This window comes from Oryx dammah, unplaced genomic scaffold (assembly GCF_014754425.2).
Source record: "Oryx dammah isolate SB20612 unplaced genomic scaffold, SCBI_Odam_1.1 HiC_scaffold_12, whole genome shotgun sequence".
Lineage (NCBI taxonomy): Eukaryota > Metazoa > Chordata > Mammalia > Artiodactyla > Bovidae > Oryx > Oryx dammah.
Genome location: NW_024070196.1, coordinates 29458021 through 29478822, shown reverse-complemented (window position 1 = coordinate 29478822; position 20802 = coordinate 29458021). Strand labels below are relative to the sequence as shown.

General features: G+C 41.0%; 1 protein-coding gene and 2 pseudogenes across 5 annotated transcripts in view; all 3 read left to right on the top strand.

The window, feature by feature from the left end:
• The window catches only part of ABHD18 (abhydrolase domain containing 18), a 41687-nt gene extending 39134 nt beyond the window's left edge, over positions 1–2553 (top strand). For 4 of the 5 annotated variants that reach the window (XM_040250530.1, XM_040250529.1, XM_040250528.1 and 1 more), the window contains one exon: positions 323–1426. In XM_040250530.1, coding sequence (XP_040106464.1) covers positions 323–374 — 52 coding nt within the window. In that variant the 3' untranslated portion in view covers positions 375–1426. Of the gene's footprint in view, positions 1–322 lie in introns of all 5 variants that reach the window. The other variant, XM_040250527.1, reaches the window with a different exon arrangement.
• Positions 2554–11139: 8586 nt separating this feature from the next.
• Positions 11140–11320, top strand: LOC120871650 (annotated as a pseudogene).
• A 636-nt stretch (positions 11321–11956) lies between these two features.
• On the top strand, positions 11957–12532 carry LOC120870959 (annotated as a pseudogene).
• The last annotated feature ends 8270 nt before the right edge of the window (positions 12533–20802 follow it).

Here is a 20802-nt window from a genome sequence, read left to right as displayed (position 1 = left end):
CTTTTCACTTTATCATTTCATATTTTATTCATATAAATAATATAAATTTTAAGGCACAAAAAAAGTGCTTCTCAAGAAAAGATGGCTTTTATCAACCTTGAGTTTATAAACCATCAGTTTCTGAACTATCAGTTGGAAGCACATTTGAAGGTTTCTAGTAGTGGTGAATTACATGGGTCTAGACACCCTCACGTACCTGCCTGTTTGGAGACAAGGTCAGGTTGCAAGCCACAGGGTATTTGGAAATAACTTATAGTAAAAGCATTGTCTGTCCCCCTTTTTTGCCAATTACTTGTAGTTTCTCTTTCATGTTTAATTTTAGGCGAGCCATCTATGATGCATTTGAACGCTTCCTCCATAAATACGCTAACTAATGGGATCACTCTATGTAGCCAGTGGAGCCATCATGTTTCTCACAAAAGGAGCTTCATCATTTGATGATGTGAAGAACAAGCAGACAGCACTATATACTCTACCTGCTGTCAATTAAGCCTGGAATTCAGTATTACAAATCAGTCAACTGTTATCTTTAAATACATTTGAATAATTGTAAACCAACATTTGGATGAAATAATGTTGAATATTTTGTTAGTTTGTGGGAGTCCCATAAAAATCAATATCTAGTCTGTTATTTATGAAAATTTTACATTTTTATTATGAATAATTTATTAATTTAAAATAAAGGTATTCATAGAAACCCTTTTGGTTTTTTAAAGAACAGCTAAATCAAACTTCGTTTGTAATATGTCAGCTTGTGTTGTATATATTCCCTTACATGGTATTTCTATTATTGACTTGGTTTGAGAAACATGTTTCTTCTATGGATCCATAGTGAATTTATAATCCTGTTTTCAATATTAATTTTCTGCCATGCATAATTCTGTGTAAAATCAGTGTTAATGTTAACTTTGAATTCTAAGAAATCCTGATTGCTTTGTATTTAAGTGCTTTTAATAATTGAATGTGAGAATGAAGATAAGATACATAAGACTTTAAAACTTTGCCAAATATTAGGTTAGAAAAAAAAATGCCAAACATATTTCCCCTACTTGAAAAGTTTCAATTCATAGAAAATGAAAATGAACACAGACCTATTGCATTAATTGATAACAATTTCTTAATATTTTCTTGTATACTCAGAGTTTGCTAAACATCTAACTGTAAGCCAGATACTTAAACAGCTTTGACTTTTTAATTTCAGAAATTAATGGCCACTTATAAAACTTATTTGTCCATATAAACTTCATTTTATAGAAAAGATATAATAACTAGTAACTTTTTAACCTTTTTAAAAAGAAGTATTATATGGTTACACTTGGTGCTTTCTTTTTATGTTAAACTTCTGAAGCCAGGAGCTAAAATGTTTTTTAAAAGCAGAAAATATTTTGGATTTGGAATAAATGTATTTGAGTTGCATTTGTTTGAAGTATTGTTGTCTGTGGGTTACTTTATTATAAGTAGTCCTACTCTAGTAAGGATATTTGAATTATAAGGTGCTTTTGCAGCCTTTTTAAAGGATATTTTATTTGTCCTTATAATGCCTCCATCACCTTAATCTCTAAAAAACTATTTTTAAATGATTAATATGAAGTAACCAATGGCATACAATGTTGTAAATTCTGTAAAACTGCTTTGACATAACGAACAAACATGGTTTGAGCTATAAAATTTTACATGTTTAGATTAGAACCTTTTCACTGACAGTGTGAAATTACTAAAGTTCTCCAACAAAATACTCTTTAAAGATAAATTTGTTGGTTAACTGAAATACAAGTATTTTCTTATGTATTTAGTAAGGTGATTGAATGCTTTCTGAGCAACGGCTTGAGCAAACCCAGTACTTTATTTTTCACATAAATATTTCCTATAAGCAATAATGTACATAATAATATATGGAACTTTCTATTTGTAAAAGAATAAAATTCATTTCATTTTAATAAACTCTTAGGCATAACTAATTTCTCCCAAATAAATGTGAAAAAAGGTATTTTAAAAAATTTCTTCTCTTAGTCAGATATTTTAAGAATATATCCACACAACTACCTAAAGAAATGTTGTCTCATTTTTAAGATTGGGTACCTAACTTGCTAGAGATTCATTTAGCCCACAGCTGCAAACTGACTGACAGTCAATTCAGGCCAGCTTGGCCCACAGTTGTTTTATTCAGTGTGCATAATTCCAAAAGTTTTGAATTCAGAAAGTCTTTATACTGGGCATGCAGTCCCCCGTTTGCCATAGTCCACCAGACTCCAGGCTCTTACTTGAGACTACTTCACTACTTTGTGTTTCCCACTTGGCCCTGAAGACATCTGAGCTTGAGACCTCGGTTTAGATCTGTGGTTTAAAAAAGTTTCTGAATTTCATGATTTGATAAAACTGTAAGTACTGTTGAATCATTTTAGTATATGCATTTTTAGATTGTGTCTTATGAATGTAAATTTTAATGTAGTGCTTTCTTTTGTAAAGATCATTGAATTATTAACTCTGTAACTGAAATTTTAAAATCATCTCCAAATATTTTATATTCACAATAAAAGTCTATTTAAAAAATTACTTATGTTCAAGAGGTTTCATTCTAAATATAGAAAACCCATGTCACATTTGATTAACATGGCCTAATTTGGGACTTCTCTGGCAGTCCAGTGGCTTAAGACTCTGCATTTCCACTGCAGGGGTCATAGGTCCCATCTCTGCCTGGGGAACTAAGATCCCACAAGCTGTGTGGCACAGCCAAAAAAAAAGTCTTTAAAGAACATTCACAATAAAAGTAGAAGGGACAAGAATTGACAACCCCCCCCATAATTATTTTAGTTAAAAAATAGTATAAAAATAAAACTAGCTTAACTGCTGCTCTAAGGAAATGGCAATCTACTCCAGTATTCTTGCTGGAGAATCCCCATGGACAGAGGAGCCTGTAGGGGTGCAGTCCATGGGGTCACAAAGAGTTGGACACGACTGAGTGACTAAGCATAGAAGAACTGATCAAAGAGTTAAGTTGTTTAATGGAATCTGCTCCTAAAAATATTTTAGAACTGTTCTGACTAGACCATGCATTGTCCTGTAGGTTAGGTTAAAGGTTTTGGTATTCATGCAAAGCTACAGAAAGCCATGAAGGGTTTTCTTCAGGTGGGGTGAAGTGGGGGAGACATGAAGTTGGTGAAGATTAAATATATGATTTCATGTGTTTTAAGAAATTCACTCTGGCTGCATTGAAAAGAACTAGTTGTAGGAGACTGGCAGTCCTTGCAGAAATAAGCTAAAAGGCTATTAAAGTGGCCCAGGTGAAGAATGATTATAGCTAAGATTATGATAGCAGTGGGTGTATACAGAGAGAGCTGGATGGATTTCGGATGATGGATTGGTGATGAGTTGGAATGAGGTATAAGGGAGTGGTATAAGGTATAAGCCTTTCAAAGAGAGAACCCTGGAAGACGACCAGTGTCAGGGAAAGCATCTAGAATCTAGTCTGGCATATACAGATTATTGATGTCTAAAAAACAGACAGTAGGATATATAAATCAGAGACTCAGAGCAAAGAATTGGACAGAAGGGGGAAAAAAAAAAAAGACATGGAATCACCAGTGTTTATAGGGTAACTGATATTATAGGTATGGTTAGGAGAGTGGTGGGCTGCGGTCCATGGGTTCCCTAAGAGTCAGACACAACTGAGCGACTTCACTTTTACTTTTCACTTTCATGCATTGGAGAAGGAAATGGCAACCCACTCCAATGTGCTTGCCTGGAGAATCCCAGGGACGGGGGAGCCTGTTGGGCTGCCTTCTATGCGGTCACACAGAGTCAGACACGACTGAAGCCACTTAGCAGCAGGGAAGAAAAAGGACAACAGTTCTCTTTTTCATCTTAGGAACCCTTTATACATTTAAGACATGAAGGCCCTAGGGAGTTTTCAGTTATGTGGATTACAGTTATCAATATTACCACTTTACAAATTGAAACTAAGAAATATTTTAAAATATTTATTAATTTTAAAATAAGAAAGCAATACATGTTGTATTAGATTTCTAGGGTCGCTGTGAAAAATGTAACACAAATTGACTGGCCTTAACCAAAAGGAGAAGGCAATGGCAACGCACTCCAGTACTCTTGCCTGGAAAATCCCATGGACAAAGGAGCCTGGTAGGCTGCAGTCCATGGGGTTGCGAAGAGTCGGATACGACTGAAGCGACTTAGCAGCAGCAGCAGCAACCAACAGAAATTCTCTCGCAGTTCTGGAGGTTAGAAGGCCAAAGTCAAGGTGTCCATAGGTCCGTGCTTCCTCTGAAGTTTACAGTGAAAGATTTCTACACGCCCTGCTCCTAGCTCCTGGTCAAGTGAAGTGAAGTGAAGTCGCTCAGTTATGTCCGACTCTTTGCGACCCCGTGGACTGCAGCCTACCAGGCTCCTCCGTCCGTGGGATTCTCCAGGCAAGAACACTGGAGTGGGTTGCCATTTCCTTCTCCAGGGGATCTTCCTGATCCAGGGATTGAACCCAGGTCTCCCGCATTGCAGGCAGACACCTTAACCTCTGAGCCACCAGGGAAGCCCCTGGTGGTTGAGGACAATTGGTAGCATTCCTTGGCCTGTAGATGCATGAGTCCAATTTCTGCCTCGTCCTCACATGGCAGTCTCATTTCTGTGTCCAAATTACCTCTTCTTATAAGGACATCAGTCACTGGATTAGGACCCACTCTAATCCAGTATGATCTGATTTTAACTTGATTACATCTGCAAAGATCTATTTCCTAAGATCATATTCAAGGTACTGGAGGTTAAGACTTGAACTTATCTTGGGACTTCCTTAGTGACCTAATGGTTAAGAATCTGCCTTATAATGCAGAGGACACAGGTTTGATCCTTGGTCAGGGAAGTAAGATCCCACATATCACAGAGCAGCTGAACCTGTGTGTCACAAGTAGAGAGTCCGTGAAAGTGAAGGTCGCTCAGTTGTGTCTCTTTGGACCCCATGGACTATATATATATACAGTCCATGGAATTCTCTAGGCCAGAATACTAGAATGGGTAGCCTTTCCCTTCTCCAGGGGATCTTTCCAACCCGGGGATTGAACCCAGGTCTCCCACATTGCAAGCGGATTCTTTACCAGCTGAGCCACAAGGGAAGCTATGAGAGAGTCCGTGCACCCCAACAAAAGATCTCACATGACATAATGAAGAGCCCACAAGCTGCAACTAAGACCAGATGCAGTCAAATATTAATAAATACTTTTAAAGACCGGAACACCCATGAATGTTAACAATTTTAATAAAAAGTAACTTGTTTTCCAAACCCCCAAAAAATATTTTTAGTGAGTAGTGTAGCATTGTTTTAGTCTTGTGAAACTTTTAAATATCTAACTTTACAGAAGATAGCTTGACTGCCATATCTGCTTCTGCATTTGATCTGTTCTGAAAGGTTAAAAGGATGTAAAGAAAATCTGGTTGGAAGAAGGAAAAGTGTTTTCCTTTTTAGATAATTGAGGATATTCCTCCTTGATACTACACCCAAATACCACAAGTGATAGTTTCTTAAACAATGCAATGTGGTTTCTCAAACCATATTAACTTTTATTCTCTGATTCATTAAAAACCATTGTTTTCTATCCTGGAAGAGAAAAAGGACATTAGTGGGAAACATGCTGAAATCTGAATAAAGTCTGTAATTTAGTTAATAGTGTTTTGCCAGTGTTTCTTAGTTTTGACAAATGAACCATAGTTATGTTAAAATTTTAGGTGTAGCTCAATGAAAGTCATTTGGGAAATCTTGCTACTTCCTTTCAGTTCAGTTCATTTCAGTCACTCAGTTGTGTCAGGCTCTGCGACCCCATGGACTGCAGCACACCAGGCCTCCCTGTCCCATCACCAACTCCCGAAGTTTACCCAAACTCATGTCCATTGAGTCGGTGATGCTATCCAACCATGTCATCCTCTGTCATCCCCTTCTCCTCCTGCCCTCAATCTTTCCCAGCATCAGAGTCTCTTCAAATGAGTCAGCTCTTCACATCAGGTGGCCAAAGTATTGGAGTTTCAGCTTCAACATCAGTCCTTCCAATGAACACTCAGGACTGATCTCCTTTAGGATGGACTGGTTGGATCTCCTTGCAATTCAAGGGACTCTCAAGAGTCTTCTCCAACACCACAGTTCAAAAGCATCAATTCTTTGGTGCTCAGCTTTCTTTATAGTCCAATTCTCACATCCATACATGACCACTGGAAAAACCATAGCCTTGACTAGATGGACCTTCATTGGCAAAGTAATGTCTCTGCTTTTTAATATGCTTTCTAGGTTGGTCATAACTTTCTGTCCAAACAGTAATCGTCTTAATTTCATGGCTACAGTCACCATCTGCAGTGATTTTGGAGCCCCCCAAAATAAAGTCTGACACTCTTTCCACTGTTTCCCCATCTATTTCCCATGAAGTGATGGGACCAGATGCCATGATCTTCGTTTTCTGAATGTTGAGCTTTAAGCCAACTTTTTCACTCTCCTCTTTCACTTTCATCAAGAGGCTCTTTAGTTCTTCTTCACTTTCCGGTGTCATCTGCATATCTGAGGTTATTGATATTTCTCCCGGCAATCTTGATTCCAGCTTGTGCTTCCTCCAGCCCGGTGTTTCTCATGATGTATTCTGCATATAAGTTAAATAAGCAGGGTGACAATATACAGCCTTGCCATACTCCTTTCCTATTTGGAACCAGTCTGTTGTTCTATGTCCAGTTCTAACTGTCGCTTCCTGACCTGCATACAGATTTCTCAAGAGCCAGGTCAGGTGGTCTGGCATTCCCATCTCTTTCAGAATTTTCCACAGTTTGTGGTGATCCAACAGTCAAAGGCTTTGGTATAGCACTTCAATAAATTTCAAGTTGTTTTACACTGAAAAAGATTCTTTAAAATGGATGCTCATGTTAACACATTTATTAATGTTTTGCAATTTTTAAGAATATTTTCACTTATCTTGCTATATCATAACAAATGAGTTGACAATAATGGCTAGAATTACTATGTCCACTTTAGTGTGTTAGTCTGTTAGTGTGTTAGTCATGTCTGATTCTTTGCGATCTCATAGACTGTAGCCCACCAGGCTCCTCTGTCCATGGGGATTCTCCAGGGAAGAATACAGGAGTGGGTTGCCATTTCCTTCTCCAGGGAATCTTCCTGATTGAGGAGACTCCATGGGCTCCCAAATAGTCTTACACAACTGAGCAACTGAACATCAATAAAGATTCTAATCTTTTCTTTCTGTAACCCCCAGAGCTTACTTTTATCTTACCCTTATCTCATTATATTTAAGTACTCAACTGTCTGTGCCCCACCCTCTCCAAACCCAGCCTGTAAAACAAGCAGGTCTGATTCATTTTTTATGCAGGCAGTCCCTGGCATAGTTCAAGGACTACCAGCTGGTCCATTCTGAGTGCAGTGCTCTTTTCCGTGTACCAGATTGTAATTTTAAACCACAGTTGACCCTTGAAACTCAGGGGTTAAGTTAGGAGCTTTGACCCTCTGCAAAGCAAGAAATCCTTCTATAATTTATAGCCAGCCCCACATTAGGTATGCTGCTGCTGCTGCTGCTGCTAAGTCGCTTCAGTCGTGTCCGACTCTGTGCGACCCCATAGATGGCAGCCCACCAGGCTGCTCTCTCCATGGGATTTTCCAGGCAAGAGTACTGGAGTGGGGTGCCATTGCCTTCTCCGCACATTAGGTGTACTTGGTTCCAAAGTATTCCCTGCTCAGCATTCCTATATTCTACCAACACTGCTTTGGTCCTGCAGTGCTGTGGTGTTTATTACTCTTTTAAAAGTCCAGATATTTTTGGACCCAAGCAGTTCAACCGTCTGTTGTTCAAGGATCAACTGTATATTAGATTCATCAGCTGAGGAGAGAGGGAAGTGATGGCCTTGGTGGAAGATCCTGTTCTTTGGTGAGAACTGCCATCTTTTAGGGATACTTTCCCAGGTTCGGGTTAGAAGTGAGACATCTCAGAATCGCTCTAAAGATAAAGGAGCACCAAGGAGTAAAGTGAGAAGCATTGAGACAGCGGTAAAACAATAGACACAGTGCTTGCAAGGGTAGCAGCAGATCTTCATCCTGCTTCACCTCCAGCTGCGACCCCAGCACTAGCAGTGGCTCAAGGGCCAGGGAAAGTTTCAGCAAGTCAGTCCATCTAGCACCTCCAGCTCTCACCCAGCAGCTCCTGTGCCACTTAAGTCTCTCTTGACGCACATGTGCCAAAAGGTGGTGTTCTGCTTCCCATGCAAACCACCTAAAAGAGATGAAAAAGGAAAAAAAGCAGAGACCTTTCCTGAAACTCCACAAAGTGCGTATAGGGAAGCTGATGAAGCATGTGATGAAGGATCTTGTCATGGAGATATTCTCCACCTGTGGGGAAATTTAAATTACTGACATGAAGAAAATGCCTGTATGAAGAAAGCATCTCAATCTATCTGCAGGCCACATAGTAAGAGTTTAAGAATCAATCCCTTTGAAGGTAAGAAGGCCCTGAAGCACGCGGACAGAGGATACACTGGTGACCAGGGGATCACCGTCACTGCTGTGCTGGCCCCCTGAGCTAGGCTGCCCCCCACCTTCTCCACCCCAGGCGGTGGGGATGCCACCACTGGCCCCCTGGTGGCTCAGTCCCCACTTCCCCCGCCACGCCACAGAAGCCGCCCTAGCTCCAATTCCTCTGGATTAAGCGGAGCCACCCAAGTTCTGCTTCCTGTGATTTATACCCCACATAACTGGTTTTGTCACTTTTCTAGTGAAGGAGGAGAGATCGGAAAGAACTGCTCTCAGAGGCAGGCTCCTAAGGCAGCAGTTGAGACTTTTCCTGTGAAGCCTGAGTTCTGGCTGCAGGAGTGCTGCTGGTTTGGGGTTAGACCTCCAGTTTCCTGGCTAGAAAACTCACACCTTTGCAGATTCTGTGACACAGTCAGTTCAGTGGCAAAGCCAGCGGGGACAAACAGGGCTCCAGGTGACAGTGTGGCCCCTGCCTGTGTGTGTATGCTAAGTCGCCTCAGTTGTGTCCGACTCTTTGCAACCCCATGGATTTTAGGCCGCCAGGCTCCTCTGTCCATGAAATTCTCCAGGCAAGACTACTGGAGTGGGTTACCACGCCCTCCTCCAGTTGCCATGCCATCTTCTAGTCTGGGGGCACATTTTTCCTTTCCATAGATGACCTGGAGCAGAGTGGAGGCCTGGTCATACTTTTGCTTGTTACCCTGAGAGATCCTTCAGGAAAAGGAGGGGAGCTTTAGTGCAGCTCCCGTTTCTGTTCGGCCTGGCCCCCGCTGCCCTAGAGTCAAACATCCAAAGAAGAGCCTCCCTCCCTTTGTTACCCCATTAGTTGGTTCTGTTTTTGCCTGTATTCATGCAGTTATATGCACATCTTATAATTCCCTTTCTCTCTCTGAAATTAGTGAACAAGTCGCGAGCCAGCTCTGTAGAGTTCTTAAGGACACCTCTGCGGCTGATATACACGGTGGGCCTGCAGGTTACCTTGGCAGCATGTACATTATTTTGGCTTTTATTGTACAGTCAGTACAATGGGAGAGAAGGACTGGAGGCTGAATTAATTACCAATGGCCAATGATTTAATCAACCATGGCTAAGTGATGAAACTTTCAGAAAAACCTGTAAGCAGTGGGATTTAGAGAGCTCTGAGTTGGTGAACACATCAAAGTGCTATGAAGAGGAGGGTGGGTGTGACATGCTGGGAGAGAGCAGGGAAACTCAGTCCCTCCTCCCCCATACTTTGCCCCGTGCATCTCTTTCATCTGGCTGTTGCAGAGTCGTATCTTTCATGATAAATTAATAAATGTAAACAAAGTGTTTCCCTGAGTTGTATGAGCCATTCGAATGAATTATCAAACCTAAAGAGGAGGATGTGGGAACCTTTGATTTATAATTGGCTGGGCAAAAGTGTTGGTGGCCCGAGTACCCTGTTTGTTGCTGACGCCTAAAGTGAGGGCAGGGGAGTTTGGGGGAGAATGAATACATGTATGTGTATAGTTGAGTCCCTTTGCTACCCACCTGAAACTATCACAACATTGTTAACCGACCATGCACCAATGCAAAATAAAAAGTTTAACTAAAAAAAAAGAAAAAGATGATAAAAACTAAAGTGAGGGCAGACTTATGGGACTGGGTGTTTTAACTTCTGAAGTAGTTCAGGTCAGAACTGAACTGAATTCTTGGACACCCAGGTGGTGTAGGAGAGTCAGGAAATAGAATTGATGGGTGGTGTCAGAAAACACTTCAGATCTACATCAAAATCTGTTCCAAATAGTCATCTGTAAATGCTGTTCCGTAGCGAGATTTTACATATTTCAACTTTAAAAGCAACTTTTCATGCAGATATGTGCCGCCAAACAACTGATATCCATTTAAGGCAAATGCTTTTAATTAAACATATTCATCATCCTTTGGAAGCCATTTATAGCATTTGATTAGATTCTGCTCTCTGGATATCTGCCTTTTAGCAATAGTACAAAGCGGTGAAAGCACCACATATGGTCTCTGTCACAAGTACTCAACTCTACCATTGTAATGCAAAGGCATCCACAGACAGTACATAAATGAATGAGCATGCTGCATCCCAATAAAACTTATTTATGGGACTGGAATTTAAATTTCATATAGTTTTTATGTACCATGAAAACTTCTTCCTTTTACTTTTTAATACTAAAAGATATAATAACAAGTTAAGAGGAAAATTAAGATTCAGGCCTTTAGGCTGAAACATCTGGTTAGAAAAGGTGTTGAGGCCAGAAGGAGCTAGATTTTTATTCTGAAAGGCTGCTCAAATATACAATTGACTTTATGGCTTTGGTTTTCTTGGAGGGGGAAACTCGACAAGATGTCTAAGGTCCAACATTTTTAAAGCGTGCATCAAATATATTCTAGACTTCTAAATTTTCTGCAATATGCTATTATTACATTGCTGCTGCTGCTAAGTCGCTTCAGTCGTGTCCGACTCTGTGCGACCTCATAGACGTCAGCCCATGAGGCTTCCTGGTCCCTGGGATTCTCCAGGCAAGAACACTGGAGTGGGTTGCCATTTCCTTCTCCATTACTACATTGATGGAGGTCAAATTCCAAGCTAACAGCTATTGACCCCAGCCATTATCATATTTAAAAGTGAATTTATGGCTTCTCAGCCTTCTGGCTAAGATCAAGTGTAGTATCTGTTTTTATCAGTTTAATATCTGATACATCCTCTATCCGAGAACAATATATTAAATGGATTTTTGAAGCAGAGAGTTGGAATAGGAACTTGCTCTGTTCACGACCTGATACTGCAGTACTTCCAGGAACAGAGCACCCCCCTCGGGGACAATTTTTGAAGTACCAAAAGGCAGAAGCTGGCCCTTTCCTGTCCTGGAGTGGGGTTTTCATTGTAAGCTGTCTGCAAGTTAGCTCAGGAAGTTGATTTTCTCAGGTTTTCCTGCATTACTTGTAAGCGTTCCTGACAGTTGCTGGAAGACAAACAAATAACAGTCTGGTAGGGGTTGGGGGTGGGGTGGGGGGAGGGGGAGTAAAGTGAATAAGGAAAAGTTCAAAAGTTAGGCTTATTAAGTCTAGAGATCTAATATACAACATGATGACTACAGTTCTTAATATTGTATCAAGGACTTCCCTGGTGATCCGGTGGACAAGACGGCTCTCAAAGCAGGGGGCCCTGGTTCAATCCTTGGTCCCATACGCCACAACTAAGAGTTCCCATGCTACAACTGAAATTCCCGCATGGACAGTCTTCGTGGAGAGTTGCCGGGGTTTCCTGCGCCAACGGTGCTTGAAGGGAGCCCGGTAACTCTTCCCACGCCTGCTCGTCCCGCCCCGGCCGGCCACTCAGAGCCAGCCTTCCTCACCACCTGACAGCGCCCTCCAACCGGCCCAAGGTCCCCGCCGCTGCTCCAGTGCCGCACAGCTGCCACCACCACCGCCTTTTCTCAGCCGCCTGCGATGACGACCGCATCCCCGTCGCAGATGCGCCAGAACTACCACCAGGACTCGGAGGCCGCCATCAACCGCCAGATCAGCCTGGAGCTCTACGCCTCCTATGTCTACCTGTCCGTGTCATACTATCTTGACCGCGGTGATGTGGCTTTGAAGAGAGGGAATATGCTGAGAAACTGATGAAGCTGCAGAACCGACGAGGTGGCCGAATCTTCCTTCAGGATATCAAGAAACCAGACCGCGATGACTGGGAGAATGGGCTGAATGCAATGGAATGTGCACCGTGCTTGGAAAGAAGTGTGAATCAGTCACTACTGGAACTGCACAAACTGGCCACTGAAAAAAATGACCCCCATCTGTGTGATTTCATTGAGACTCATTACCTGAACGAGCAGGTGGAAGCCATCAAAGAACTGGGTGACCACAAAACCAATCTGTGCAAGATCTGGGCCCCTGGATCTGGCATGGCAGAGTACCTCTTTGACAAGCACACCCTGGGACACAGTGAGGGCTAAGCCTCAGGCTGGCTTCCCATAGCCACAGGGGTGACTTCCCTGGTCACCAAGGCAGTACATGCATATTTGGGTTATATTCATCTTTTCTATAAGTTGTACCAAAACATCTACTTAAGTTTTTTCTTTAATACTATTCCTTCAAATAAACTAACTTGGTACCAAAACAAACAAACAAAAAATCCTGCTTGCCACAACTAAGACCTGGCACAGCCAAAAAAATAAATGGATATTTTTTAAAAAAACAATACTATCAAATACTGGAAATTTGCTAAAAGCATAAATTTTAAGTGCTATCATCATAAAAAATATATGGTAACTATGTGAGGAAAAACTATATTAATTAGCTTGACTGAAGTGTCATTTTGCTATGCTTATATATATCAAGCCATCATACTATATACGTTAAATATGTACAATTTTATCTTAAAAAAAATATCCAAAGTTCCAAAGAAAAAGGAACAAAAAAGAGGGAAAAAATGTAAATCCAGTCAGTATTCTGTAATAACCCACATGGGAAAAGAATCTAAGAATATGTGTAACTGAATCACTTTGCTGTATACCTGAAACTAACACAACACTGTAAATCAACTATACTCCAATATAAAATAAAAATCAAATTAAAATTTTAAAATGTAAAACTACTCTTATACTGCACCTGTAATGAAATAAGTGGTGGACAGGATTTGATCCAGAGGTTACAGTTAGCCAAGTCCTGGTCAAGATAATCCTGAAATCCCTTCTGTATAGGCAAATCTTTTTTTTTTTTTTTTTTTAATATTATTTATATATTTATTTATTTTTGGTTTGCACTGAGTCTTCTTTGCTTTGTGTGGGCTTTCTCCAGTTACAGCATGGGCTTCTCACTTCGGCGGCTTCTCTTGTTACAGAGCACAGATTCTAGACACATGGGCTTCAGTAGTCACAGCATGCAGGCTCAGTGGTTGTGGGTACACAGGCTTAGTTGCTCCACAGCATGTGGAATCTTCCCTGACTAGGAATTGAACCCATGTCCCCTGCATTGGCAGGTGGATTCTTACCCACTGTACTACCAGGGAAGTCCTCAATAGGCAAATTTTGATGGAAAGACAGGTTTAGTCATCGTAGACTCAAGAGCAATGGAGAGTAAGAGTTAGGAGGTATCTTCATGCCTGTGTGTGTACTTTATGGTGGACAGATATGTTCACAACTCAAATTCAAAACTACTCTCATTGCAAGAAATACTAGTAGGAATTCCCTGGTTGGTGGTTAGGACTCTGGACTGCCACTGCAGGAGACACAGGTTCTATCCCCTACCTGCCCCATGGCATACCACTCCCCAGCACACCGCCCCCCAAACCAAACTAATGCTGCTATGAACATTTGGTTCATGTATTTTGGTGCACCAGATACTGTTGGGTATATATGTAGGAGTAAAATGCCTGGGTCAGAGATGTGTTCATGTTCAACCATACTACGTACTGGCAAACAGATTTCCAAAATGGTTGTGCTAATTTATATTACTACTGTATAAAAGTTCTCATTAATCCCCATCTTCATCAATAATTTTGAAAGTGTCAGACCTTTTTGTAGCCACACTGATGGGTTAGAGTGGTTTTAACTTGTATTTTCCTGACTTCTTTCTTTTTCTGCCATGCCGCAAAGCTCTTATCTTAGTTCCCCAACAAGGGATCAACCAGTGACCCCTGCAGTGGAAACCTGGAGCCCTAGCCACTAAATTGCCTGGGAATTCCTATGCTTTCCCCTAATTTCTAAAGAGGTTGAACCTGATTTTCATGTTTATTCCTCACATTTTGATTCTCTCTGATTTTACTCTCGGTCAATTCTTAAAAATTTCTCTGACTTAATTACGTGCTAAGGATACTAAGAAGATGAGGCAAAGTGTCTATACCCATATTCCTATCTCAACCCCTATCAGTTATTCCAGGGAGAAATTTAGAACTTGATTTTTTTCTTTATCCCTCTTCGAACAGCTATTAGATCAGCAAGTTCTATTTCCAAGATGAATCTTAAGTCACTCTACTGCCATATGTACTGCCACAACTTGAATCCAGACCAATGTTTCATTCCTGGACTGCCACAATCACTTATTTGGCTTTTGCCACGCTCATCTCCCTTTATTTTCCATATTGCAGCAGTTGTTTTCAATGATAGAAACCTTTTGGTGGCTTCCTATTACTCTGAGAATAAAATTCAAGCCCTACCACTTATAGCTTCCCTGGTGGTTCAGATGGAAAAGAATCTGCCTTCAATACAGGAGACTTAGGTTTAATCCCTGGGTCAGAAAGAGCCCCTGGAAAAGGGAATGGCAATTCATGCTAGTATTCTTGCCTGGAGAATTCCATGGACAGAGAGGCCTGGAAGGCTACAGTCCATGGGGTCACAAAGAATCAGACCTGACTGAACAACTAACACCTTGACTTTCACCACCTCTGGAAGCTGCAGGTTTGTCTTAGGCTTTCTCTCCAATCTCTCCAACCCATGCTTTGTTTATTGTGTCTTAGCTACAGTCCTCTTACCAAGCCTCAGTAAAAACACGCCCTCTTCACTCATCTTCTTTCAGTCCTTAACACCAAACTTCTTTCATTTTAACGAAATACTTGTCCCAGAGCCTGTTTCTTCTCATCCTTTAATTCTTAGTTAAATTTTACCTCATTTGTTTCCTTCATAACATTTATCAATAATCTGCAATTATTGAGTTTGTTTGCTCTTTGTTAGTTTCCTCTAATAATAATTATTATAATAGTAATAAAACAGGAGGGGAGGAGGGCAGGGCATAACATTTAAAAGAATGATATAGCCCAAGGACATGACATAAACTGATTAGAACGAAATAGGTTCAAGAAGGCAGATGAGTCATCTTCCACTAAACCTTGAACTGCAGATATAGGCTCATTGTTACACATAGCAAGCTAAATGAAACACCCACAGGCACTATGACAGTTTAAGGTGGACCATAAATGAAACAGGAGGGAAGGGGGCAGGGCACAACTTTTGAAAAAATAAAAAATGAAATGGTGAACACAACATAAACCAATTAAAATTAAATGATGCTGAAGCTGAAGCTCCAATAATTTGGCCACCTAATGCAAAGAAGTAACTCATTGGAAAAGATCCTGGTGCTGGGAAAGATTGAAGGTAGGTGGAGAAGGGGATGACAGAGGATAAGATGGTTGGATGGCATCACCAACTCGATGGACAGGAGTTTGAGCAAGCTCCGGGAGATGGTGAAGGACAGGGGCACCTGGTGTGCATGGGGTTGCAAAGAGTCAGATACAACTGAGTGACTGAACAACAACAACTGTTAGGAAGTGGCAGAGCTGCTATTTGAACCCAGATGACTGAACAACAACAATCTAGGTATGGGCTTCCCAGGGGTACTAGTTGTAAAGAAACCGCCTGCCAATACAGGAGTTGGAGACACAGGTTCAATCCCTGGGTTGAGAAGATCCCCTGGAAGAGGGCATGGCAGGCCACTGAAGCATTCTTGCCTGGAGAACCGCATGGACAGAGGAGCCTGGAGGGGTTCATGGGGTCACAAATAGGCAGACATGACTGAAACGACTGAGCAGGCAGCCCAGTGTCATTTTCACCAGTGCCACTGTCTTTTTTTCTTAACTGTAGGTTACAATCTGTATGTACCTATGTCAAGAAATTTAGGGCTTCTTGAAAAAATTAAAATGGAACAGAATCAATCCTTACTCATTTAGAAAGGATAAGTACTGGTTTTGAAGCTTTTGACTCAATTTTATATATATATATATATATATATATAGTCACAAGGTGTGAAAGCTACTGTACTGTGCATTCTGCCTTTCTGTATAAGTTTCAGAACTGACCAGTGACCAGGTTCACCAGTGTATTCCCAGGGTCTAGCCCAGCCACTGGATCACAGTAAGCACACAGTGCATATTTATTAACTTACCAATAATAAACTATGATAAATATTAAAAAGGTGATTAAAAACTTTTCCTTAATTTCTCTACAAAGTTTACTTCTTCTTATGTCAACCACTGATTTGAACTTGAATTTGTGCCAGTATTCATAAAGCTATACTAATATTAAATCTAACTGTTATGAAGAATTCAGAAGGGTTATTAATTTGTTGCATACCCTACTATTTGAAAATCTGTTCTTTGAAAACTGGAACAAAAAAAGGTATGCTTCCTTGAGCTTATACTTTTAAAACATTTTTTAAAAGATTAAATATTACTTTACTATTATTTGTGTTATTTCAAGTTATTATAAAAGCACAAAGAGTAAATAGTGTGGCAGGAAAGGCAGACAGTTCAGACAGTTGTTGAATGTCAACTCTAGGCATAACTGGCTGAGAGTTTTCAAGCAAGACACTTAAACTTTTGAAAGTTCCCATTCTGGTTCAGTTCAGTTGCTCAGTCATGTTTGACTCTTTGCGACCCCATGGACTGCAGCACACGAGGCTTCCCTGTCCATCACCAACTCCAGAGCTTGCTCAAACTCATGTCCATTGAGTTGGTGATGCCATCCAACTATCTCATCCTCTGTCGTCACCTTCTCCTCCTGCCTTCAATCTTTCTCAGCTTCAAGATCTTTTACAATGAGTCAGTTCTTCACATCAGGTGGCCAAAGTATTGGAGCTTCAGGTTCAGCATCAGTCCTTCCAATGAATATTCAGGACTGATTTTCTTTAGGATTGACTGGATTGATCTCCAACGGATTCTCAAGAGTTTTCTCCAACACTATAGTTCAAAAGCATCAGTTCTTCAGTGCTCAGCTTTCTTCACAGTCCAACTCTCACATCCATACATGACTACTGGAAAAACCATAGCTTTAACTAGATGGGCCTTTGTCAGCAAAGTAATGTCTCTGCTTTTTAATATGCTGTCTAGGTTTGTCATAGGTTTTCTTCCCAGGAGCAAGCATCTCTTAATTTCATGGCTGTAGTCACCATCTGCAGTGATTTTGGAGCCTAAGAAAATAAAGTCTGTCACTGTTTACAGTGTTTCTTCATCTATTTGCCATGAAGTGACGCGGCTGAATGCCATTATCTTCATTTTTTGAGTGTTGAGTTTTAAGCCAGTTTTTTTCACTCTCCTCTTTCACTTTCATTAAACTGGTGTGTTAAAGTGAAGTTAAGTTGCTCAGTCGTGTCCGACTCTTTGCAACCCCATGGACTGCAGCCCACCAGGCTCCTCCATCCATGGGATTCTCCAGGCAAGAATCCTGGAGTGGGTTGCCATTTCCTTCTCCAGGGGATCTTCCCCACTCAGGGATCGAACCCAGGTCTCCCGCATTAGAGGCAGATGCTTTAACCTCTGAGCCATCAGGGTTAAAATGACATAAAAGTAGAGAGATCTACTTTCTTAGGAATGGCAATCTGGCTGAAAGGTAGCCTAGTTTTGTTTTGAAGCTATGAAAAGCACAGTGTTTTCACCTATTTGTATGATACAGATAAGGTTAAAAAAAAAAAAGCAATTTTTTCTAAAGGTGCTTTTATTCTCACTTTATCTAACACTGAATACCTCAGTTATATTAAGTGAAGAGAAGGAGCAAAGCACATTATCATTGACCCTACATTGAAGGTTAGAGATAAGTGGAAGCATTTACTACTTACCTTAGAATTAGCTCATTATTAAAGCAATTATTACAATAAACAGAGTCTAAGGCTCTCCAATAGGAGGTAATAATGGCTCAATATATCTAGTTTAAGAATCTCTTTTAAAAATGTTATTTTATAGGTAGTTAAACAAACAATCAAACTCAGGACTTCCCCAGTGGTCCAGCAGTTAAGAATCTGCCTGCCAGTGCAGGGGACATGGGTTGGATTCCTTGTCTGGGAAGATCCCACATACAGAGGGGCAACTAAGCCTGTGCACCACAACTACTAAAATCCACCCGTCTTAAATCCTGTGCTCCGCAATGAGACAAGCCAACACAATGAGAAGCTGGTGCACCACAACTAGAGAGTAGCTCCGACTCGCCACTGCTAGACAAAGTCTGCACATAGCAATGAAGACTTAGCACAGCCAAAAATATATGAATTAAAAAAAAAAAATCTCTCGGGGACTTGGCTGGTGATCCAGTGGCTAAGAATACCCCTGCTAACACAAGAGACAGTTTCTATTCCTGGTCCGGGAAGATACCACATGCCATGGAGCAACTAAGCCATGCACCACAGCTACTGAAGTCTGTGTGGTTAGAGCCTGTGCTCCACAAACAAGAGAAGCCCCCAATCTCTGCAACTAGAGAAAGCCCTCTCGCATTAATGAAGGCCCAGCACAACCAAAAAAAAAAAAAGTCTACAAAAAGTCTCTGAGCTCAGTTTTATCTTCTCCTTGAAATTTAGGACTTTGGAAAGTCCCTTGAAGATATATATTAACATATTCTAAACAGGAAAAACAAGATTCACCTCTTAGAGGTTCATTTGAACATGTGATCATCAAGTTTGTATAATTACTTTAGATATTCCATTACTTCTGAGCCTTACAGACCCATTCTTTCTTTTTTGAAAAGATAATCCTATACCTCTGTTCTAGATTCCAGTTTCCCATTAAAAAAAAAAAAAGATCAGACTTCTAATCTTGGTAACGCAGTAAAATTAATGCTTGGTTAAGCATATGCATTTAAAAGCATAAAAATAGGTAGTATTATTGAGCTAAGCTCTTGGTAAGCATTTTACACATATTATCTTATGTAATCTTCACAGTAATTATATTAAATAAGTCTAAGTGGAGGGAGAGAGGCTGGCCAGTTAAAAAGTTGTAACAGTATTGTTGTTCAGTCACTAACTCATGTCCGACTCTTTGCAACTCAATGGACTGCAGCACATCAGGCTTCCCTGTCCTTCACTGTCAGAGTTCTCTCAAACTCATGTCCATCAAGACTGTGATGCCATCCAACCATCTCATCTTCTGTGGTTCCCTTCTCTTTTTGCCTTCAATCTTTCCCAGCATCAGGGTCTTTTCCAATGAGTGGACACTTAGTATCAGGTGGCCAAAGTATTGGAGCTTCAGCATTAGTCTCTTCAATGTAACAGTATTACAGAAGCATAAAGGCAGTTAGAGTAGGGTGGTGGCAGTGGAGAAAGTAAGACTTTGTGATAGACACTTAGGAGGTACAATCAACTGGTCTTGGTGAGTGTCTAGAACACTGCTTGGCAGATGCTTGAGAGAGATTTGTAAATTAACAGATTATGGAGAGAGGTTAACGGAGTGAAAGGGTCACTCCTAGGTTATATGGTGGTACATTCACTAAGATAGGGAAAAGGGAAGGAAACCTGGTTAAAGGATGGACCTCTCTCACATTCCTACTGGTAGCTGGCTTTCCCATCCCCATTGCCTTGATGGCAGTATTTTGAACCAAATAACTTGTTTCTCCAGGCCAGATAGGGAGCCTACCCAAGGGCAAATAATTCATGGGATGGCTAATGATCTGTGTGATTGGGGTACAAAACATAAATTAAATAGAATCTTTTTTCATTTATTTTGAACTAAGAAGCAGAGGCAGAATCTGGCAGAGGACAGGCCAAATGACTTAACCTAACAGAGGTTCAGCAGTGGCAAACGAGATCAGTTAGGTTCCCATCAGATATCAGGTGGAAAGCGCAAACTGAATAATTTGAAGAGAATTATTATTTGAGGGCTTCCCAACAAATGGCTCAGTGGTAAAGAATCTGTCTGCCAATGCAGGAACCCCAGGAGGCTCAATCTCTGGGTCGGGAAGATCCCCTGGAAGAGGAAATGGCAACTTGCTCTAGTATTCTTGCCTGGAGAATCGCAGGGACAGACAGAGCCTAGTGGGTTACAGTCCACAGCGTCCCAAAGAGTCAAACACGACTGAGCACACACATACATTAAATTACTTACAGAGGTGCAGGTAAGAGTCAGGGAAAACCAACAAGGGATGGTGCACCACCTCAAGGGCTAGCGGTTATTATTACACTTAGGCTTCTAGAGGCAAAGGGAATGCTTAGAGTCTGCAGTCAACCCTTGGTGATCCATCTTAGGGAATAAGGACTATGACCCCACTATCTTTTGGCCTTGAATCTCCAGCAGATACTTCCCACTACCTGAATCCACAGAGATACCAAGTAGGACAAGGTATTATCACAGGTGTAATCCAGGCAGAGTCAGCTCTTCCTGACATAAGAGCAGGGAAGGGGTGGAGAGCAGATATGGAGGAGCAAATAGGAGATAGGTGAGGTTGTTTCCAACAGTCACGTGGAAGCAAGAGTTAGTAACATGTGTTAGAAAGAGGACAACAAATAGCCAGCTCCCTTCACTGACATTAGTGGTAATACACTAGAGTGAAGATACCCTATCATCTTGAGTTCTTTGCAGACCTTTTGAATACACACTAACC